At 36.2% G+C, this 25161-nt stretch overlaps 1 protein-coding gene across 1 annotated transcript in view; it reads left to right on the top strand.

Moving 5' to 3' along the window:
* Window positions 1-17700, top strand: part of SGIP1 (SH3GL interacting endocytic adaptor 1) — a 236717-nt gene extending 219017 nt beyond the window's left edge. The window contains exons 21-25 of the mRNA XM_055585555.1: window positions 1991-2123; window positions 12502-12704; window positions 13886-13950; window positions 14545-14709; window positions 15713-17700. Of these exons, the coding sequence (XP_055441530.1) occupies window positions 1991-2123; window positions 12502-12704; window positions 13886-13950; window positions 14545-14709; window positions 15713-15735 (589 nt within the window). The 3' untranslated portion in view covers window positions 15736-17700. The remainder of the gene's footprint in view (window positions 1-1990; window positions 2124-12501; window positions 12705-13885; window positions 13951-14544; window positions 14710-15712) is intronic.
* Window positions 17701-25161: the final 7461 nt, after the last annotated feature.

Below are 25161 nucleotides of genomic sequence, written 5' to 3'. Positions count from 1 at the left end.
ACCCCCTTCTTCTCTTGCCCTCAATCTTTCTCAGCATTAGGGTCTTTTCCAATGACTTGGCTCTTCACATCAGGTGGCCAAAGTGTTGGAGCTTCAGCTTCAGCACCAGTCCTTCCAATGAATATTCAGGGTTGATTTCCTTTAAGATTGACTGTTAGATCTCTTTGCTGCCCACCAGGCTCTCAAGAGTCTTCTCCAGCACCACAGATCAAAAGCATCAATTCTTCTGTGCTCAGCCTTCTGTTAGGTTCACCTCTCAAATCTGTACATGACTACTGGAAAAACCATAGCTTATTAACATTAATAAAATAAAATGTTGCTGGATATTAATTCCATATCTGTTTTGGTATAGTACAGTAAGACTGACCTGGGCTGTAATCCTGACCCTGTTACTTATTTAGCTGTTCAACCTTAAGTAAATTACTTAATTTTGCTGAACCTCTATTATTTTTGTCTCCTGCCTCCTTGTATAGCTACTCCTCAAGCAGCTCTGGATAACTTGGATGTTTTAGATAATAACAGTTTAGATAGCCCTTATCAGCATCCTTAGCTTGACTTGGCCAGGGGCAAAGACAAGGGGCCAAGAGTCTTTTCTATCCACTTCCTACCTGTACAGAGTAATAGGACTTTGCTTTGTTCTCAACAGCCTGTATCAGGCACAACAGAACTATAGGGTTCTTGCTGATACTTGGGCCCTACAACCACTCTGGACCAGGATCATTTTTAAGGCTCTGATTATATTTGGTTTCTGGAGGCTGAATCGTAGAAACTGACAATTTGTCTTTATCACACCCTTCTGTTTTCTTACTCTCTAATTTTCTCTTTTTATAGCATTCACTTGTCTTTAAAAAAGAAGATCCTTCTTTCTTTGCACAGTAGATATTAGTGAAATAGTTTATAGCATACATAACAGAGTGCCTAGTACATAATAGATGCTCAAAAAATTCTAGCTACTGTTATTTTATTCTACAGGATATTCTGAAAATGAAATGTCAGTAAGTTACTTAGATACTTGGGCCCTCAATTTCCTCATTATGCAGGAAATGAGCAAATGCTTTTCACAGTCTTGCCTGATTCTTTTGCCATTGAGGCAGGCATTTTTCAAGAAACATCAGGGGAAGCTATCAACTCCCCTAGGGATACAAAACTCATTTAATTCGCCAAGACTGCACTTTCTAGTGTAACTGCCATGGTTATTATCATTTAAATTCCAGGATCATCTTGTAAGTGAGGTGACTTTGTATGATTTAGATGCTCTTAGATGAACTACTGTGAATATTAAAAAGGGAGCATGATAATTTTAGTAACACACTTTTCTCCTCAGTTGGAGACCAAGAACGTGTTTACTTAGAGCCAAATATTTAAATCAGTAATTTCTGAGAACCGACTGTTGAAGTAAATTCAAAAGAAAATCAATGTATATGACTCCTTGACTGCATTAACTGACTAATTTAGAGGAAGCAGTGGTGATGTATTAGAGCTTTTAAATTTGGGTTAATAAATAATTCAGTCTTTGAAGCAACCAGTTATCATTATGATTGGTTAATATCACTGGGCACTCATTGGGATTTACAGCAATACAATAATGCCTCACTATGAGTATTTATGGGCTTCCCTGGTAGCTCAGATGGTAAAGAATCTGCCTGCATGCAGGAGACCTGGGTTTGACCCCTGGAATCCCTGGAGAAGGAAATGGCAACCCACTCCAGTATTCTTGCCTGGAGAATGCCTTGAGGAGCCTGGTGAGCTACAGTCCATGGGTTGCAAAGAGTCGCACACAACTGAGTGACTAACACTTTCACTTTCGTTTTCATGTGTATTTATTAACATAATACCATTCAGGACTGCAACTCTACTATTGTTAATATAGTCTGTATAAATTCTCAAAGACTGAGATAGAAACCAGATGATAATTTGCTAAGATGCTTTTTCTGTATTTTGTGTTTTTCACAAGATGCTACTCAATCAGTTTTTCTTCCCAATTAAATAGCGATAATACCCAAAATGATGCCAATGCCAAGGAATTCTGGGTAAACATGCCAAATTTGATGACTCATCTAAAGAAAGTGTCGGAACAAAAACCCCAGGCTACGTATTATAATGTGGACATGCTCAAATATCAGGTAAGACTGTTTATATGGTCAGGTTGCCTCTTTCATATTACAAATATATATTCTGTCAACTTTAAAAAAATGTACAATGTGAGAGTTGTGAGTCAAGTTTTATTTGGGGCAAACTCAGAACTATAGCCTTGGAGGCAGCATTTCAGATAGCTCTGAGAAATTGTAACAAAAAAGTAGGAGGGAAGTCAGTATATATTTGATTTTGGTGAAAGGAAAGTACATGCAATTAAGCACATATTTTTTTGCAGGTTTCTGCTAGTCTCATGAAGGTTACTGAGTCATGAGGAGCAGATATCACCATGAAGGATTTTAGTGCTTTTCTAGATATGAGGAGAACTGGGCTCATAAAATCAGCTCTGGAAAATATCTAACTTTCTGAAGACCTGTTCTGCTGGTTTTCTCCAGACAACTAAGTACCTCATTTCTGCTCTCCACCCTAAACTTCTTTTAGGGGCTGTTGAAAATCAGCAGTTACAGCAGCACATGATTTAATCCTTGTAGAGGTAGAAAGCAAGTGCCAATCTGTAGTTGACAATTCTAGCATACTTAACATTAAATAAAAGTAAAGTAACATTTCTTTAAATATTACTTAAAGCTATAATCTATATGAATACACAGATCTTAAAAGGCTGTGTAGAGGCTATTTAGAATATTCATACATTATTTGAAACTTACAAGTAAAAAAAATTTTATTCAAATTTAGGGAAACACGCCACAAAAATGAATTTGCAGAAAACTACGTCAATTAAGATTCCAAATATTGACAAAATAGTTTACTGTAATTTTGTTAAGGGGGCTTCCTAGGTGGCAGAGTGGTAAAGTGTCTGCCTGCAATGCATGAGACATGGGTTCAATCCTTGATTCAGAAAGCTCCCCTGGAGAAGGAAATGTCTACCCACTCCAGTATTCTTGCCTGGAAAATTCCATGGGCAGAGGAGCCTGGTAGGCTACAATCCATGGGGTTACAAAGAATCAGACACAACAGTTGCTAAACAAAATTTTGCTAAGAACATTACTGTGTTAAAATCTGTTAAACAATTAAATGTAAGTAAGTTGGATTTTTTTTATAATGTGATAGTCCTACAAAATAAATTCTAATGAAACTTATGTTAAGAAATAATTTAAGGTTAACATTAACAAATTGAAAGATAAAAACCACATGATTATCTCAATAGATGCAGAAAGAGCCTTTGACAAAATTCAACATCCATTTATGATAAAAAACTCTCCGGAAAGCAGGCATAGAAGGAACATACCTCAACATAATAAAAGACATATATGATAAACCCACAGCAAACATTACCCTCAATGGTGAAAAATTGAAAGCATTTCCCCTAAAGTCAGGAACAAGACAAGGGTGCCTGTTCTCACCACTACTATTCAGCATAGTTTTGGAAGTTTTAGCCACAGCAATCAGAGAAGAAAAAGAAATAAAAGAAATCCAGATTGGAAAAGAAGTAAAACTCTCACTGTTTGCAGATGACATGATCCTCTACACAGAAAACCCTAAAGACACCACCAGAAAATTACTAGAGCTAATCAGTGAATATAGGAAAGTTGCAGGATATAAAATTAACACAAAAAAATTCCTTGCATTCCTATACATTAATGGTGAGAAAACAGAAAGAGAAATCAAGAAAACAATTCCATTCACCATTGCAAAAAAAAGAATAAAATACTTAGGAATAAATCTACCTGAAGAAACAAAAGACCTATCTATAGAAAACTATAAAACACTGATGAAAGAAATCAAAGATGATACAAATAGATGGAGAAATATACCATGCTCATGGATCATAGAATCAATACAGTGAAAATGAGTATACTAACCAAAGCAATCTATAAATACTTAGGAATAAATCTACCTGAAGAAACAAAAGACCTATCTATAGAAAACTATAAAACACTGATGAAAGAAATTAAAGATGACACAAATATATGGAGAAATATACCATGTTCATGGATCATAGAATCAATACAGTGAAAATGAGAATACTACCCAAAGCAATCTATAGATTCAATGCAATCCCTATCAAGCTACCAAAGGTATTTTTTTCACAGAACTAGAACAAATAATTTCATTAATTTGTAAGAAAATACAAAAAAACCTCAAATAGCCAAAGCAATCTTGAGAAAGAAAAATGGAACTGGAGGAATCAACCTGCCTGACTTCAGACTATACTACAAAGCTACAGTCATCAAAACAGTATGGTACTGGCACAAAGACAGAAATATAGATCAATGGAACAAAATAGAAAGCCCAGAGATAAATCCACACACCTATGGACACCTTATCTTGGACAAAGGAGGCAAGAATATACAATGGAGAAAAGACAATCTCTTTAACAAGTGGTGCTGGGAAAACTGGTCAGTCACCTGTAAAAGAATGAAACTAGAATACTTTCTAACACCATTTAAAAAATTAACTCAAAATCGATTAAAGATCTAAATGTAATACTAGAAACTATAAAACTCCTAGAGGAAAACATAGGCAAAACACTCTCTGACATAAATCACAGCAGGATCCTCTATGACCCACCTCCCAGAGCAATGGAAATAAAAGCAAAAATAAACAAATGGGACCTAATTAAACTTAAAAGCTTTTGCACAACAAAGGAAACTATAAGCAAGGTGAAAAGACAGCATTCAGAATGGGAGAAAATAATAGGAAATGAAGCAACTGACAAAGAATTAATCTCAAAAATATACAAGCAGTTCATGCAGCTCAATACCAGAAAAATAAATGACCCAATCAAAAAATGGGCCAAAAAACTAAACAGACATTTCTCCAAAGACATACAGATGGCTAACAAATATATGAAAAGATGCTCAACATCACTCATTATCAGAGAAATGCAAATCAAAACCACAATGAGGTACCATCTCATGCTGGTCAGAATGGCTGCTATCAAAAAGTCTACAAACAATAAATGCTGGAGAGGGTGAGGAGGAAAAGGGAACCCTCTTACAGTGTTGGTGGGAATGCAAATTAGTACAGCCACTATGGAGAACAGTGTGGAGATTCCTTAAAAAACTGGAAATAGAACTCCCATACAACCCAGCAATCTCACTGCTGGGCATACACACTGAGGAAACCAGAATTGAAAGAGACATGTGTACTCCAATGTTCATAGCAGCACTGTTTATAATAGCTAGGACATGGAAGCAACCTAGATGTCCATCAGCAGATGAATGGATAAGAAAGCTGTGGTACATATACACCATGTAATATTACTCAGCTGTTAAAATGAATGCATTTGAATCAGTTCTAATGAGGTGGATAAAACTGGAGCCTATTATACAGAGTGAAGTAAGTCAGAAAGAAAAACACCAATACACTATACTAATGCATATATATGGAATTTAGAAAGATAGTAACAATGATCCTATATGGGAGACAGCAAAAGAGACACAGATATGAAGAACAGACTTTTGGACTCTGTGGGAGAAGGCCAAGGTGGGATGATTTGGGAGAATAGCATTGAAACATGTATATTACCATATGTGAAATAGATCGCCAGTCCAAGTACAATGCATGAAACAGGGCAATCAAAGCTGGTGCACTGGGACAACCCTGAGAGATGGGATGGGAGGGAGTTGGGAGAGGGGGTTCAGGATGGGGGACATTTGTACACCCATGGCTGATTCATGTCAGTGTAAGGCAAAAACCACTACTATACTGTAAAGTAATTAGCCTCCAATTAAAATAAATTAATTAATTTATTAAAAAGAAATAGTTTAAGGTTAAAAGAATATTTGGTACAACACATTACAGGATATGAGAACTTTCTTTCTGTGGTTAGGATTGCCCTTTACCCAAGATTATTACTGATCTAATAACCCTGTTTCAAAACAGGATTCTACAGAGCCTGAGTATCCCACTGATTCCCAGGCACTTGATCTCCTAGGTTATTTTTTGAGCATTGCAATTTTTGTGACTAAATATGCTCAAATTATTTTTCTTAAGATGAGGAAGCTAAATTATTACTTTTGAAAGTTGTACTTCTTAATAGAAATCAGTACATCTCAAACATGAGTGCACTTTAAAACCATCAGGGGAGTTATAAACAAATGCTGGTTCTTAGCTGGTCTTAATTATAGATAGACAGAGATATAGATATAGATAGATATCTATATAAAAATCTACTATAGATAAATAGAGATGGAGCTAGGGAAGAAGAGAGGGTTAGAGATAGAGATGACAGGGACAGAGACATCTCCTGGGCCCTGACACTCTCAGAGATTTTTATTTAATTATTCAGAATGTGACCAGTTCAGTTCAGTTCAGTCACTCAGTCGTTTCCAACTCTTTGCAACTCCATGAACTGCAGCATACCAGGCCTCCCTGCCCATTACCAACTCCCGGAGTTTACTCAAACTCATGTGCATTGAGTCGGTGATGCCATCCAACCACCTTATCCTCTATTGTCCCCTTCTACTCCTGCCCTCAATCTTTCCCAACAGCAGGGTCTTTTCAAATGAGTCAGCTCTTCACATCAGATGGCCAAAGTATCGGAGCTTCAGCTTCAACATCAGTCCTTCCAATGAACACCCAGGACTGATCTCCTTTAGGATGGACTGGTTGGGTCTCCTTGCAGTCCAAGGGACTCTCAAGAGTCTTCTCCAACACAACAGTTCAAAAGCACCAATTCTTTGGCTCTCAGCTTTCTTTATAGTCCAACTCTCACATCCATACATGACCACTGGAAAAACCATAGCTGACTAGACGGACCTTTATTGACAAAGTAATGTCTCTGCTTTTTAATATACTGTCTAGGTTGGTCATAACTTTTCTTCCAAGGAGTAAGTGTCTTTTAATTTCATGGCTGCAGTCACACCTGCAGTGATTTTGGAGGACCAAAAAGTAAAGTTAGCCACTGTTTCCCCATCCATTTGCCATGAAGTGATGGGACCAGATGCCATGATCTTCATTTTCTGAATGTTGAGCTTTAAGCCAACCTTTTCACTCTCCTCTTTCACTTACATCAAGAGGCTCTTTAGTTCTTCACTTTCTGCTATAAGGATGGTATCATCTGAATATCTGAGTTTATTGATATTTCTCCCAGCAATCTTGATTCCGGCTTGTGCTTCAGCATTTCTCATGTACTCTGCATATACGTTAAATAAGCAGGGTGACAATATGCAGCCTTGACGTACTCCTTTCCCAATTTGGAACCAATCTGTTGTTCCATGTCCAGTTCTAACTATTCCTTCCTGACCTGCATACAGGTTTCTCACGAGGCAGGCAGGTCAGGTTCTGTTATGCCCATCTCTTTCAGAATTTTCCACAGTTTATTGTGATCCACACAGTCAAAGGCTTTGGCATAGTCAATAAAGTAGAAATAGATGTTTTCCTGGAACTCTCATGCTTTTTCGATGATCCAGTGGATGTTGGCAATTTGATCTCTGGTTCCTCTGCTTTCTTTAAAACCAGCCTGAACATCTGGAAGTTCATGGTTCACTTATTGCTGAAGCCTGGCTTGGAGAATTTTGAGCATTACTTGACTAGTGTGTGAGATGAGTACAATTGTGTGGTAGTTTGAGCATTCTTTGGCACCACCTTTCTTTGGGATTGGAATGAATACTGACCTTTTCCAGTCCTGTGGCCACTGTTGAGTTTTCCAAATTTGCTGACATAGTGAGTGCAGCACTTTCACAGCATCATATTTTAGGATTTGAAATAGCTCAACTGGAATTCCATCACCTCCACTAGCTTTGTTCGTAGTGATGCTTTCTAAGGCCCACTTGACTTCACATTCCAGGATGTCTGGCTCTAGGTGAGTGATCACACTATCATGATTATCTGGGTCGTGAAGATCTTTTTTGTACAGTTCTTCTGTGTATTCTTGCCACCTCTTCTTAATATTTTCTTCTGTCAGGTCCATACCATTTCTGTCCTTTATTGAGCCCAACTTGCATGAAATGTTCCCTTGGTGTCTCTAATTTTCTTAAAGAGATCTCCAATCTTTCCCATTCTATTGTTTTCCTTTATTTCTTTGCATTGATGGCTGAGGAAGGCTTTCTTATCTCTCCTTGCTATTCTTTGAAACTCTGCATTCAAATGGGTATATCTTTCCTTTTCTCCTTTGCTTTTCACTTGTCTTCTTTTCACAGCTATTTGTAAGTCCTCCTCAGACAGCCATTTTGCTTTTTTGCATTTCTTTTCCATGAGGATGGTCTTGATCCCTGTCTCCTATATAGTGTCATGAACCTCCATCCATAGTTCATCAGGCACTCTGTCTATCAGATCTAGTCCCTTAAATCTATTTCTCACTTCCACTGTATAGTCATAAGGGATTTGATTTAGGTCATACCTGAATGATCTAGTGGTTTTCCCCACTTTCTTCACTTTAAATCTGAATTTGGCAATAAAGAGTTCCTGATCTGAGGCACAGTCAGCTCCCAGTCTTGTTTTTGCTGACTGTATAAAGTTTCTTCATCTTTGGCTACAAAGAATATAATCAATCTGATTTCGGTGTTGACCATCTGATGATGTCCATGTGTAGAGTCTTCTCTTGTGTTGTTGGAAGAGGGTGTTTGGTATGACCAGTGCATTCTCTTGGCAAAACTCTATTAGCCTTTGCCCTGCTTCATTCTGTACTCCAAGGCCAAATTTGCCTGTTACTCCAGGTATTTCTTGAGTTCCTTTTTGCATTCCCGTACCCTTTAATAAAAAAAAAAAAAAAAACATCTTTTTGGGGTGTTAGTTCTAAAAGGTCTTGTAGATCTTCATAGAACCATTCAACTTCAGCTTCTTCAGCATTACTGGTCGGGGCATAGAATTGGATTACTGTGATATTGAATGGTTTTCCTTGGAAACGAACAGAGATCATTCTGTTGTTTTTGCGATTGCATCCAAGTACTGCATTTCTGACTCTTTTATTGACTATGATGGCTACTCCATTTCTTCTAAGGGATTTTTGCCCACAGTAGTAGATATAATGGTCATCTGAATTAAATTCACCCATTCCAGTCCATTTTAGTTTGCTGATTCCTAGAATGTCGATGTTCACTCTTGCCATCTCCTGTTTGGCCACTTCCAATTTGCCTTGATTCATGGACCTAACATTCCAGGTTTCTATGCAATATTGCTCTTTACAGCATCAGACCTTACTTCTATCACCAATCACTTCCACAAGTGGGTGTTGTTTTTGCTTTGGCTCCATCCCTTCATTCTTTCTGGAATTATTTCTCCACTGATCTCCAGTAGCATATTGGGCACTTACCGACCTGGGGAGTTCCTCTTTCAGTATCCTATCTTTTTGCTTTTTCACACTGTTCATGGGGTTCTCAAGGCAAGAATACTGCAGTGGTTTGCCATTTCCTTCTGCAGTGGACCACATTCTGTCAGACTTCTCCACCATGACCTGTCTGTCTTGGGTGGCCCCACATGGCTTGGCTTAGTTTCACTGAGTTAGGCAAGGATGTGACCAAGGTTTACATATTTTTACAAGACCTCCAAGTGATTATAATGCACCACATGGGCTGAAAATGCACCCCATGGGCTCACATGTTGTAAGGAAACCATTCAACATGAAGTGTCTATGTGCTGGTACATTTCTCAAAAAGACAAATGGGTGTAACATTTTTATAGTAAGAATAGTATCATCTAAGCTTTAAACATCATTATGACAAAGCCTAGAAGGTAGACAGAATTCACCTATTGCGAATATGAACTTGATATAAATATTAATATGTAGTCAGGAGACCGAATTCTGGAATTAAGTCAGCTTCCCTACTGTCTACTGACCTTGGACACTTAATCTCCCTGAGCCTCAGTTTCCTCATCTGCAAATAAGGATAAAAATGATTCTCACCTAGGTATTTTTTAAGCTGTGGAGAACTAACAGCTTAACATATTTCAGAAGTAGCCCTAAGTCTGCCATTTTGCTTTAAATGAGAAATCCCTTTTGTTGTGGTTTAGTTGTACTGTTATTGTTTTTCAACATTGCAAGGGATTGGGTGGGAGGCATTATTAGCACTTTGTGGATTCATTCTCAAATCAAAGCAAGTTGACTTTCTGGCTACCAGTAGCACCCTCCCCAGTAACTGAGACAATCACTTGTCCATAAAGCCCCTCATTGGGCAGAGGAACCACTATGAAGTTGAGAACTCCTGCCGAGAACAAGCGTGTAGAAATGCCAAGGGAGAGCGAGTCTGCTCGCTTTTGAGCTCTTAAATAACAGACTTCTAAATAAGAGTTCATTTGCAGAGGACTGGGCTGCTAAAAATAAAGTGTAGAAACTTTATTATAAGGTTTATTATAGAGATTATTGTAAAGTTTTAAAACTTTTATTATAATGATCATCCAATTAAAATTATGTCATCAAAAGCCATGTCTTTCATTCTATAAAAGGATCCATTCTGGTTTTGTTTCCAAATCAACCACACCCGCTCTATAAGTGCAGCCTGTCTTCAGGACCCTTCCCCATGGTGTCCATATGTGCAGGCATTGCTAGGCCAATAGAAAGCTGTCTATAGTCTTCAAAATCAGCAGAACTCATACTCCATGAATTAAACTTCAAGAGCACAGACATCACCCACACAACCCCTGCGGTGCTCATATACTTGTAAAAGGTAGAACTAATAACCTTGCAAAATTTTCACTGTGGATCCAAGATTCAAGTTGCTATTATTGTTCTATAACTTTTTGCTGATTCTTCAAATCTGACTCTTCCTTAGTCAAATTCACAGTTGTTTCTAACTAGAACTGACAGTAGACCGTAGAATGCAGTACTGCCAGTTAGAAGACCTGGGTTTAAGTCCTTAAAATGGCAAATCCCAAAAGAGTAATCGTAACTTGCTTTGTCTAACTTGCTATCTGTGAAGAGCAAATATGATAAGGATGTTAATAGGTTACATGTATTAAAATGTTAATTCCTTATTATATATTAAGCACTATGCTGAGTGTTTCATATGAAACACCTTCTTCAATCATCCTAACATCTCTAGGTATAAGTATTATTCTCATTCCCAGGACTTCTCTAGTGGTCCAGTGGTTAAGACTCCAGCCTTCCAGTGCAGGGAGCGTGGGTTTGATCCCTGGTAAAGGTACTCAGGGGCTTCCCAGGTAGCCCTAGTGGTGAAGAACCAGCCTGCCATTGCAGGAGACCTAAGAGATATGGGTTCTATCCCTGGGTTGGGAAGATCCCCTGGAGAAGGGCATGGCAACCCACTCCAGTATTCTTGCCTGGAGAATCCCATGGACAGAGGAGACTAGTGGGCTAGAGTCCATAGGGTTGCACAGAGTCAGACACGACTGAAGCAACTTAGCATACACACATGAGGGTACTAAGATCCTACATACCACATGGTGTGGCCAAAAAATTAAAAAGTAAATATTTTTTAAAATTATTATCATTCTTATTTGGCATATGAGGAAATAACAGAGGCACAGAGAGGTTTTTAATGACTGGTCCAAGATCAGTCAGCTGGAAGTGACAAGCAGAACTCACACTGAGATATATCTGAAAAACCAAAAACACTAATTTGAAAAGATACATGCACCCCAGTGTTCATAGCAGCATTATCTACAATTTGCCAAGGTACAGAAGCAGCCTGTTTCTATCAACAGATGAATGGATAAAGAAGATGTGGGATATATGTATATCTATATGTATACAATAGAATACTATTCAGCCATAAAAAGAATGAAATTTCACTATTTGCAGCAACATGGATGGATTTGGAGGACACTATTCTAAGTGAAATAAGTCAGACAGAGAAGGACAAATACTGTATCACTTATATGCGGAATCTTAAAAATACAACCAACTAGTGAATATAACAAAAAAAGAAGTAGACTCAGATATAGAGAAAAAGCCAGTGGTCACTAGTGGAAGGGCACTGGTAGGAGATTAAGAGGTGCAAATTGTTAGGTATAAAATAAGGTACAAGGATATATTGTACAACATGGAGAATATAGCTAATACTTTATAGTAACTATAAATGGAGTATAACCTTTTACAACTGTGAATCACTATGTTGTGCACCTGTAACTTACATAATATTGTACAGCAACTGCACTTCAACTTTAAAAAGAAAGGACTCACACCCAGGACTATCTGCCTTCTTGGCCTCAGCTCCTAAGCACTGTGATACCATCTGCCTAACTGACATAAAATGAATTGTAAACTCTAAAGTGCCGTGGAGATTTTAATCATTTATTTTATGTTTTTAATCTGTAACTGTTTACCTGAAGCATCCAAATCTCATTTACCCATCATGGTGACATTTATTTTTTCTGACTGCTCATTTGTGAGCAGCACAAGGATCTTTTAATATCTATGAATATTCCCATAAGACATAATCATAGCTTCTGGTTTTGTTTCAGATTAATGGTCAAGCCTTAAATGTTCTCTTTTCTGTCTTTGGCAAGGTGTCAGCCCAGGGCATTCAGTCCACGCCTCTGAACTTGGCAGTGAACTGGCGATGTGAACTAGCAAGCACCGACCTGCGCATAGATTACAAATACAATACAGATGCGATGACCACAGCCGTGGCCCTCAACAACGTGCAGTTCTCCGTCCCCGTGGATGGAGGGGTAACCAAGCTCCAGGCGGTGCTTCCACCAGCAGTCTGGTAAGGAGCCACTAGCCCCCTTCCTCTTCACCAAAGGGCTCCTTCTGACAAAGGCTTAACAGACATTTTAACATTTGTGTTTCCTATAGGAAGAGATCACAGTAGGCCTGGGTGTCAGGGTTCGGGGCAGAAAAGAGAAACTGCTGTAGCTATTTCAAGCAGAAAATGATTTAACACAGGGATTTCGTTCATACACAAAAAGAAGAACAAGGTTTAGGATGGATCTCCAAGAATAATTCCCAGAACACTGCAGAACTGATCCACCAGGGGGGTTGGTACCTCTACTGCAACCAGGAAGGAGAGAAATTAGAAGGCTGTCAGTGGAGCCATTGAATTCGAGAATCCACCACCCTCATGAGAATCCAAGAATAAGAAAGCTCCTACCGGCACTGCCTAAACTGCTTCTCAACAACTACGAAACCGAGACTGGACTGGAGCACTGTTTAAGAAGATTCCCCACATCATCTCAGGCTGCTGACTAGCAGAAAACAGCCCAAAAAGCATCAAGAAAATGGCCTCTGCCCCACTTCTTTCCTCCAAATCTTAATTAGTGCATATGATTGGTGGACATTAGTCTGCATCTAGGACCCTAATTACAAGGGAGTCTGAGTTTCATTTTGCAGTCTCTGTATTATTAAAAGGTACACTAGAGAAGGTATGGGAACAGAAATGGAATAGACACCAAGTATCAATAATGGCTATAAATAGAGCCTATTCTCCTAAGGAAAAATATTACAGTGATTCCATATGATTGTTAGAAGCAAAAAGTAGAACATTAAAAAAAAGAATGTCAACCATATAACAGCTTCAATTTAAATTACCTGAGTTAATTGATCAACTAACACTTCCCTTCTATTTTTTCAGTAGATGTGTTAAATTTCTTTAACTGCACTGCCTTCTAAATGTTTAACTCTCTGATGGTGTTGTGACAGTAAAGAAAGAGAAAGCAGAGGATTTGTGGATAGATGGATGGATGAATGAAAGGATGGATAGACGGAAGGGTCGATAGATGAAAGGAGGGAGGGGAAGAGGAGGGATGATGGATGGATAGATAGATAATGCTTAAATTGTAGCTAAAATTTTTAAGATCATTTTTATTAATTAACACTTTGGAAAAATATGACATCCATTAAACAAAAACCCTTACATATGCAGAAGTCTTTTACCTATTTTATTTTTAGGAATGCTGACCAACAAAGAATATTGTGGAAGATTCCTGATATTTCTCAGAAGTCAGAAAACGGAGGTAATGCAATCACAAGCTTATTTTATTTAATATATAAAGCTGAAATAACTGTCAGGTATTAAAAAACTATTAATTGAAATACCCTTAACACTAAAAGTAATAAAAGCATTTCGGTTAAGTTTGTTATGTATTATTATTTTTACCAATAAGAGAAAATAGTTCTTCAATGAATCCTCTGTTACCTCTTTTCCACCGAACACCCCACATCAAACAGACCATACATGAAGGAGAGACCTTCTAATGGAAGATGTTTTCATTCTGTATCAGATCTCACACTCTGATAGTTTAGCTATTTTTCACTTTCCTTGTATATTAGTCATAAGCTGAAAATACATTGCCTTCCAAGTATCATGCTTCCAAATTTTGAAGTACCATTTGGCTGAATTACATTTTTATTGGTGTATTTTAAAAGTAATGAATAATATTTCATGATAAATATTATTCATCACTGTTTTGTCCCTGAAATATACATATACTATGTTCTAGGAAGATTGATTTTGCACTTTAACCTTGAATACAATTTCCAAAATTATATCCAGAATGTTGTGTTGACTGTTATCTTTTAAATTGTTATCAATAATACTCTTTTTGTAGGGGTAGGTTCTTTATTGGCAAGATTTCAGTTATCTGAAGGCCCAAGCAAACCTTCCCCATTGGTTGTGCAGTTTACAAGTGAAGGAAGCACTCTTTCTGGCTGTGACATTGAACTTGTTGGAGCAGGGTACAGATTTTCACTCATCAAGAAAAGGTTTGCTGCAGGTAAGTGGGTATCTTGTGTGCTCATTTGCAGACAACAATATTGCCTTAGTTATTCTTCCTTAAGAAGGAATATGTTATGATTTTCTGATCATCTTCCTCCTCTTCTTCTCCACTCCCAACCCCCATTTCCCATCGCAATCAGAAAGCAAACCAATTGCTGAATGAAGTAAAAATAGGACAATAAACTAGGGAAATCAGAAATTAGGACAGCCCTGCCTACTTATCATGGCTCTGGCTAGTTCTTACATGGGACTGACCTGTCATTCCCATTATATATGTGTGTACACTGAGGTTAATGCTATAAATTCTACTTTGTTATATTGACAAACAAGATAAATGCCATTTTGTTACACTGACAAGCAAGATAAATGCTGTTTTGTCTCTTACCTGAAAATGCTTTTTCTGCAGCAGATCTTCATAGATTTTAGACTCAGGCTTAGCTGAGACCTAAGAGTATCCATCTTTCATTTCAATAACAACTTTAAAAAGTCTAGGCCAAAGATCAGAACCAGTTACCTTGAGCTGAAATGTGGTCATGAGACCCCTTTGGGAGCACACGTGAGGGTTTATTGGTAGGGATTCCCCAATATTAAGGTGATTTGTTTGTCAAGGATTTGCTGGGATACATCCAGGATTTTATGGTTGCAATATTGATATAATTATTAATTAGCCCCCTTTCACACTTTACATTGAAAAGTAATTATATGATTACTCCTACTATAAGAAGTTGGATTCTCACATCCAGGAACAAATCTTCCAACCTATTCTGGGCAAAACCCAAACCTCTGCAAAGTGTTCATATATGGAAATGTGAAAAGGCAACGTGCTGGTCTAGAAAACTGAAAACTTTAAACACTTTATGTGTTTTATGTTAGTATTGTACCCCTTGAGTATGTAATATTTAGCTTCTAGAAGTAAGGCAGGAAGAATAAAATGTTACCCACATAATAACCACATTATGGAACTAGCAGATAACCTGTCGATATGTTGTTTTATTTTGCAGGAAAATACTTGGCAGATAACTAATAAAATCTTATGCAAGGATTTGGAGATTCATATAAAGGAGAACTGTTGTATGAGAAACAGACTTTAATTTTGGTTTGATGAAAACAAACCAAAAATCTGCACTTGGGATATATCTGCTGGGAATGTCAATGACTTTCAGCAATGATTTCCCTGACACAATACCATGATGACCAGTCCTACAGTATTTACTTCTAGGTGTAATATTGTTAATGGTTTTAAAATGTAATTATTGTATTTGTAAATTGTACTCATTCCAGTAAGGCGGTTAGATACTTGAGTTTTAGCATTTTACCATTCCTGAAATGGATGTAATTTAAACTGTGGTATGTAAATTTAATAGTAGTACTGTTGAATGGCACAATGCTTACAGAGGTAGATTGCATTTTGTCAATATATAAAATTTAAATATAATATTGTTAGCTGTCATAAAGGGGGTGCCACGCACAAAGAAAATTAAGCAGAACCAGAAAAAAAACTTCCTTTTCTTCAGTCCTTAATATGTTTTACTCTAGTGCTAAATAAAAATTCTATCTTCAGATGTTTAGTGGATTAAATTCAGAAACTGTTTCAGAAAACAAACAAAAAAAAATCTAAAGTTACAGCATATTCAAAGAAAAGCATTAATTGCCACTTTTTAAAAAGCTTTTTTTTCAAACTGCAAATTTCATAAAAATGCAAACTGTGTAAACAGGGCCTCTTATTTTTATAACTTGTGTAAAAAGGGAAAGCAATTCATATTTAAAGTTTAAGTATATGAAATTATAAACAAGAGTAAAGAAGATGTTGAAATCTTAACTACTCCCCTCCCTTCCACACATTAGCAGATATGGGGACTACTGAATAATCAGACTAAAACCAAAATTGTGGTTTTAAAATTTCAAGAATTTCCATGGTTGAACTGGTTAACAACTTTTGCACAATATCTCTAAACAGAGACCCTCCCATCCTAGCATGGAGAATTGTACCAAGCATCTTCCTCATTACCCACAGGAATCAAAATATTGACTCTAAAAAACCCAGAAAAAAAGATTTCAGTCCCCTATTGAAATCCAGAAGTAGAATTTTAATCATCATTTATATCCTATGGGAATGAAAAAATAAGCTTTATAAATGAAATCCTAACCACATTATTGTGCAATAAATTTCCTTTTGGATAAGATTCATTATATGTAACTATAAATCTTTGCTGTTTTTAGGGAATCAAAAAGAGAGTTATCAAAAATGTATGTTATGATTTCATTGTTGCAAGGTATAATAAAAACTGTAATTATTTAGTCTTGCCTCGATATGGGAATTCAGGATCGAAAAGTTCTTCTTCAGGAGTCCCAGCTGTAAAACCTTCCTCCATTACAATCTGAAAACATGAATCTTCCTTTAAGTCATAGAACCTATTTTAAACATAAACTCATTCCTGTTCTAGGTTATACTATTAAATAACTATAATTATTAAGTTGTTAAATTTATTGTTAGTTGCTAAATTTTATTTACATCATTCATATTTGACAAAGAACTTTAGCCCCTTAAAATTTTAGAATCAAATTAAATTTTGTAAGCTTACTTTTAAAATGAAATTGTGACTGGCAATTGTTTATAGTGGAATTTTTTAAATTAATATTTGTATTCCTCTATCAGTGCTTGCTACCAAGAGACTGTTCAAAATGATCTGTTTTACCTAAGAAGAATTCTTGCTGTGCAAACAAATTCTCGATTGGCTCCCCAAGCAGTCTGACATTGAAGTTTTTTGAACAAGTAACTAATATAGTTACTTAAGATAGTCAATTTTATTTTGAAATAAAAATAGAAAATGAAAACTTTTAAATCCCATAAAACGTGGGGAAATTTCAAACACTGGAACTGATGGAGAGTAAGTAGCAGAAAATTAAGAATTATCCAGCATATGAATATAAAAATGTGTTTTTAAGATATTAATCCATGAGAAAACATATTAAATATTAACACAAAGCATATTAAAAATATGTAAATATTATTGGTTCTCATGTCTTGCTCATTACATTTTATTTTATACCATTCTAGAGGGAATTAGTAATTAAACACAAGGTTTTCCTTTTCATAGAATACTTTTGTTTATATTATAAAATGTAATTTAAAACAGATTTCATTAATCTCTAACATTATTCAAATGTCTCTAGATACCAAATTTGAAACTATGAAGATATCCTATGATTCCATAATTGGCCTTTATGAAACAGAATAAAAGTCAATGATTTCAAAATTATTAACTAATTTTGAAATATTATTATTATTATTGAATAACAAGAACCTCAATAGAGAATATATCCCTTCTTCTTTTGGAAAATAGGTCAAATAACAACACAATAAATTCATATCAGGGATTTAGATTTTGGTGGGTTTTTTTTAACCTTGTAGTTTATAATCTCCTGTTGTATCCATAGTACTATACAATAAGAAATAGTGTTAGGAAAAATGATCCTAGACAGTGAAATTATAAAAGAAACATTAGGTCAGGTTCATTATCAATTTTTAAAACAAAATGTGCTGGTACATGTTCAGATTTTTAATACCAAGCATTAAAAGAAAAAGATTTCTCATTAGCCAGGACACCATTTCCTGAGTGCTATAATTAGATAGAAAATATGAATGCTTTATTTTGCAACATGGAAAATGTGTTTTTTAAATAAATTTCATATTTTTCACATTATTTTTAAAAATAATTTTCTGTTAAGCATTAGTCTGAATTTTATCATAATTGAAACATATAGTTCCAAACAATTTAATTTTAAATTGCTTTTAAAGCTCTATTCTTCTCTACACTTACAGTCAAAATGAAAATTCATTGTATAGTATTTGGAAATGTATTTCACCTGTAAAGAAAGAATGTCTACATTTCAAATGGTTTCAAGTGAATACAGAGGAACCATCGCCTCCAGAAAGTCAGATTACAATTGTTTTACTTTTGTTTTTATGAATTTTTACTTCATACTACAGTCTCAATCTGCAAAGTGTTTGAGGCCACAATTACTCATATTCCCATTTCCAAACATTCATTTCAAAGAAGCCTTTCAATATCAGCTCTACCACTAACTCTGCTATATGACCTTAGAAAATCACAGCCCTTTTTAATTTCTCATCTTTAGAATGAGGCATTGGGATTGCCAGTGGTTTCCAAGCTTTTCTTAACAGTCACTTTTTTCTACTAAAATTGCACATGAATTCCTATTAGCAAAATAACTAAAAGCAATGAAGGAGTTCTTCCAGCAGTTTAAATCTGGCACTCCAGAGCACTGTTTAAATACCATAATAACACAACTGTGATCTATAAATCTCCCACCTCAGACGTTCCATGGTTCTACTTGACTAAGAGAGATCCACCTGTGGGGGCTTTACAATCACAGTACTTGATATACAATAAAAATGGATATTCTCTTGAGTGCCATATACCATTTACTATGGATGTTAGCTCACCTAATCTTTATATCAACCCCTAAATGGTACATACTCTTTTTAATTAGTATTTTACAAATGGTGACATTGAGTCTTAGATTAATAAAATTATTATTAATTTTTAAAAAAGTGACATAGCAGCTGGAAGTAACCCAGTTATCTTGACAACAATGGGAGCAATTGGCCTGTTTTACTTATTCATTCTAGGAAATGAACTCTTCTGTTTTATTTTACCATACATATTCCATTTGAATACCCAAGTAAAGGGTGCTATGAAAAAATTAATACCAAAATAAGGATAATTCCCAAAGCAAAATTGTTGGAAAAGAATATGTTTCTCAAAGCATGATATGTGAACCACTTGTTTTATCATTTATTTAACAAGGGCAATGGTTTTGGCTTAGGTATCACTATAACCCCAGAGCCTAGAAGACAGTGGGCATCAATAAATTTATACTGAATAAATAAATCTGTCAGGGTGGAGTTTAAGAATATGTACTTTGACAAGCACCCAAAATTTGAGAATCACTGCCCTAGTAGATCTCTCAAATACTTCTTAGTTCTGACATTGCATCAGATTTTAGACATTCGATTATTACTTGAATACCATTTTTCTAGTGAGCATGTTTTTGTGGTTTTTTTTCCCATTCAGTCCATTTAGCTTCCTCCAATCTTAAAAGAAAACAAAAAGGTAGATTTGTTTAGGAAAACACCTCTTTTTTTTTTTTTTAGAGTTCTTTTATGCTGTCTCAAAGTGGCCTAACATATAATCTCTCATTTTCATTTTTCTGTCCTTTTGTCTATGTTGTCAAAGATTAAAAGAAGAAATAGGGAGGGTGCAAGCTGTCATGAAATCCAGATAAAATGTCTCCCTTCCTGCCAGGGACACAGACATCTAACTTGTGAGTTAACACTATTTATTCTGTAGGCCTTCAAACAATGCTTTATCAGCATCAGTTCAGTTCAGTTCAGTCGCTCAGTCGTGTCTGACTCTTTGCGACCCCATGAATCGCAGCACGCCAGGCCTCCCTGTCCATCACCAACTCCCAGAGTTCACCCAAACTCATGTCCATCGAGTCTGTGATGCCATCCAGCCATCTCATCCTCTGTCGTCCCCTTCTCCTCCTGCCCCCAATCCCTCCCAGCATCAGGGTCTTTTCCAATGAGTCAACTCTTCGCATGAGGTGGCCAAAGTATTGGAGTTTCAGCCTCAGCATCAGTCCTTCCAATGAACACCATCAGCATGGACTAGTGTAATTCCAAGAGAGCTGCACCAATTTTGTTTTTGCATTTTTTTCCTCAAAATTATCACAGTCTGTCAATTAAAGTTGAATGATATGGGAAAATGTACTAAGGAGATGAGTTTATGGTTTGTTGGGGGTTTTTTCTTTCTTTCTTTTTTTCAAAAGATGATGCATTTGAGCAAAATCTCATTCAATCTAAATGTATTCTTTTTGCTACATAGTTTTCTGATCAGGATTTTTTTTAAATGGAAGCATAATTTTTTATGATATGAAAACTAGGATTATCTCTAAATACTGCTTTCAAAGTCAATGTAAAGTCAACATGATACTTCCTTAAAATGAGTCAAATTAAATTGTTGATGTGAATAAAAAAAATCAGTCTTTGTTACACTGATTAAAGAGACTGTTCTGGTGAACCACCCACCACCTTTAATGTGTGTGCTTCTCTCTTGAGGCTTTCTTTGGTTTTCCCACTCCTTTCTTTTTCTTTTTTTTCCCCCTCTTTGGCAAACGGTAGTTAAATGCCGTTTGCTCATTGGTGAATCAAGCATGACTACCATTATATTACTTTTTGTCCATTGAATACATGGAGGAAAAATGAGATAGGAATGCAATGTTTAAGTTCCCAACTATAAAAACAAACAACAAAACCCACTAGCATTTCTATTTCTTTGATATTCTGTCATCTGCTATAAGCAAGAACTGCATTTTAAATATGTAATTGAATACTAAACATCCTTTTTGAAAGAATGTCAAATTTTAGGGTCTATTGACTAACATTGGTCAGACCTCTTACAGTTGCTCGTGTTTAATATCTGATTTTTATCCAAAATGAGTATTCCTAGGAGAGAATGTCACCTCCCTATTTGTTGACATTCACCACAGGGATAACAACTTATTCTCTAACTTCAACTTCTAAAGTTATTTTTCCTTTGTTTTACAGTGTTTCTAATTATCTCCTTCTGTCTCTAAGGTAGCACATTGCCCATTCTAAGTACATCTTTAACTTTATGACAAAAGATGTTTCAGAGAAAAGCAAATTTTATGTGTCCCTTAACTGATAAAAATAATAATAATAATAATAAGGAAAGGGTAATTTTACTTCATTCATCATATTCTGGTATTTCCCAAATCATGTTCAACACTGCTGCTTTGGGCAAGTGTTCATTGTGGTCTGAGAATAAATGATCCTAGACCATAGACCTCACTCCTTGGACATTGTTAATTAATGTTAGTGCTTTAATGAAGCTTAAAGTTTTGAATCAAGAAAACACATTTTTCTAAACACATCTTGAAGAAACTTTAGAAAAGTTTTGTTTTACATATCTTTCAGCAACTTCAAATAATATAACCAGGAATTCTTTGAAAAAGATGCTTCTGGTTTTTTGTTTTAACCCTAAGGAAAATTTATGCCACTTTAAATGAATCTACTTTAAAGTTAATTAGTATATCTTAGTGAATTTTATCACCTAATATATTCGAAACAGTAAGATTGTTTCACCATTTAATTTTTTTAAGTATAATTTTTAAGATCTGCACCTATGGGTATCACATCATGCTGCAATCTGTTGAAAATGGTCCAGATTCTTTATTGAGTGTAATTAATACTCGTGAACAATCCTTGGTAATACTTTATCTAAACGCTTCAAGAAATTGAATCATGATGAATTGATACAGCATTTTTACATAAGCTTGTTAGAAATTATATGAAAAACATTTCAGTTAAACCCAAGAAAAATGTGCTATTTAGTATAGATTTTGCAATACTCCTACATTCTGTTATAAGCAGAGCATTACATAGTACTTTTTGCTTTGCTTTATTTTGCAAATCAGTTGTTTTCATGAACAAAGTTTCTTTAAAAATTCCTGGGTATACTGTCTGTGATCAGAGAGAAAAGCGTAAAGCTGAATCACTACATTTCTCTAAATACAGTTCAATTTTTAATTCAAAGTGTGTGAATCAGCATGATGGATTATAAGCCATTTATCATTTTTAAACATTCCATTGAATGAGTATATCATGCAAATGTTAATTCTGTCTTATTTGTTCAGTTGTTTATTACTTCACTGACCTTCTTTTTTGGAAAAACAAATTTTAGTGTTTTTCATACATCTCCACTTTAAAATATTTTAAATAATACAAAAAATGACTAGCACTGGGATCACTGTCCCAAGGTCCAATGTCAGGTTTTTTCTTGTCCTTATTCTCATAAGGATGATAATTTTTATAGCTGTGATTTTGCAGGTCAGTATTTCAGTTTTACTTTCTTAACATATGCACGAGAGAGACTGACCTCTGTTTCATCTCCCTCTCTGTGTCTGTCTCTCTCTCAGTCTAAGGGAGTTGGAACATTGCTGCTGAATAATTTTTCTTGAAAAAGCCAAGTGTTGGTATGATATGTAACTCTCATCTATAAGCAGGGCTTCACTACAGGTCAAGCAGTCATTTGAAGAGCTGGATTTTAAAACTGTTTGAAGAGTACTGGATTTCAATATATAGAGGATTTTTTTTTTTTTTACTTTGGATGGGAGAAGATCTAAAATGGTCAAATTTTAATTTTTGTGCCTGCTAAGTGGCAATGTAAGGCATTTTTTTGTACTTTTAACAGTAAGAGAAACTAGGAAAAGAATCTCAGAGAAATTTAGCTGTATTTCTAAAAGTAATAAAATTCAGTCAGCTGTCTTTCTTAAGGAAAATGCTATTAGTGTATACTTTGAGTTGGTGGTAGCATTTATTTAAAGATCTCCACAATACCTATAGCAAAAGTAAGCAATGTCTTTTTGACCTTGGATGGAGTACATATTTTCACAAAATACCTTGAGCATAAAATATTTATAAAAAGAATTGTGGGCTAAAAGACTCAAATATACTTTGAAAATCAGTTAAAATGTTGATAACTGGCTCTTTTTCCTACATGTGTAATTCAACAGAGAATACTTTATTCTCATAGCCGTAACTGCTTTGTCTGTGATGAAATCTCTATTGCTTCTGTGCTGTGCTCAAGAAAAAACCAGCAAAAGAATCATGGGTTTGTTCCTTTACAGAACTGCCCAAAGCTCTCTGATGAGCAATGGTGATATGAATGCGTAATACTGACTTCTTGAAGATAATCATGAGAACATTTTAATGTTACTTGCCTTATACATTAGAAAAAAATGTGGGTATCATTTTTTGTAAATAATAATTTTTACAAATGTTTTTTCCTTCATAATTTTCCCAACACCCATTTCACAAAATTCTGAATATGCAATTATTTATCATGGCACATTACTGCAACTAGGGTTCCCATTTCAGGACAAAGTTTAATTATATGTGAGAACAAAATCAAATATCTCAGTAAATTGTTATTTCAATGTAATTTTTTTCTGGAAAATAAATGAAAAACAAAAATAAATTGAGTTGTGAATCTCTTTTATTACCAGCCTCTTAAAATTTTACCACATTTCTGGAAAAGTTATTGCATATTTAGGGTGGGCATGGTGGGCAGAAGTGGGGGCACAGTGCAAGGGCTTTAGAGTTGGACAAATCTTAGCTCTATAACTATAGTCGAGTATGTTACTCAATGATTCTTCATTTCCTTAAATAAAGTTAATAACCTCTTATCCTGGGGGTCATTGAACAGATTCAATGAGATAATACTTACCAGCCACTTAATTCCTATTACAAAGATCGAAGGCAAATGGAGAATTGGGTGGCAGAGGATGAGATGGTTAGATAGCATCACCAACTCAATGGACATGTATTTGAGCAAACTCTAGGAGATAGTGAAGGACAGGGAAGCCTGGCGTGTTGCAGTCAACAAGGTCACAGAGCTGACCGAACAACCACAACAACGGTTACATAGTGAATAGCCACAGTCCTCTCCTGGTCTTAGTTCTCTGTAAATAGCGATTGAGATGGGCCAGAAAAAGTGACTGCTCTTTCTCCAATACTATCCTAACCTTTATGTGCTCTATCCTTATCCAGATGTATTGTGATTGACAGGCAGTTCTAGCTGCACTGGGTGCTCATCAAAGGACCTGCACCAGGCTAGGTGCTCAGAGGCACCATCTTATTTCTGGCTCCAATGATTGCCCACTTTGTGAGGGTCCCTTCAAGGTCTGGTTTTTTCCCCTTGTGATGGGGGAGAGGTTCTGCGGTTATAAGGGGGATAGTTATTAAGGAGAAGGGTCCAGTGGTTGTGTCAGGTAAGTCCTCAACCCCAAACAGTCCCGTTTCAAATCTTTTTAAACTTTAAGGGCTGGGGAGGGTGATGTTAAGGAAAGAGTAAAAAAGTATAAAAGTTTGTAATGCATGAAAGATAAGCCTGTGAATTCCAAGGGGTCTTGAGCATATTATTTATTATCTCAGAATCTCAATTCTCTAAATCTGTAAAGGAATAACAACCCTTTCTTGAAAGAGTTGTTGGGACGACTGGGTAAAACTACAGCTGTTTGCCAGTACCTGGTAAATGTAATTGTTTCTATTATCAATCACACGGTGGAATGCGGGGTCAGGGGTCAGGTGAGGGGATGGGGGTGCTTTACTTTCTCGCTATGCCTCGCATTTCCTGTCCTAGGAACCGGCGGCATTTCCCATCCCTGTCCCCGACACCTGCGAAAGGAAACTGAGGAGGGCTCTCAGGGCGGCCTCTTGAGTCCCCGATGTCCCCCTCGCTATAGAATGACCCGGCTCCTCCGCAGCTCGCGGCCACCCCCAAGGCACAGCCGGGCCCAGGGCAGCCCGCTCGGGCAGTGCCGAGGAGCTCCTTTACATCCT

This window comes from Bubalus kerabau, chromosome 6 (assembly GCF_029407905.1).
Source record: "Bubalus kerabau isolate K-KA32 ecotype Philippines breed swamp buffalo chromosome 6, PCC_UOA_SB_1v2, whole genome shotgun sequence".
NCBI classification, from domain to species: domain Eukaryota; kingdom Metazoa; phylum Chordata; class Mammalia; order Artiodactyla; family Bovidae; genus Bubalus; species Bubalus kerabau.
Note: the sequence above shows the minus strand (reverse complement) of the source record. Positions and strands in the feature narration are given on the sequence as shown.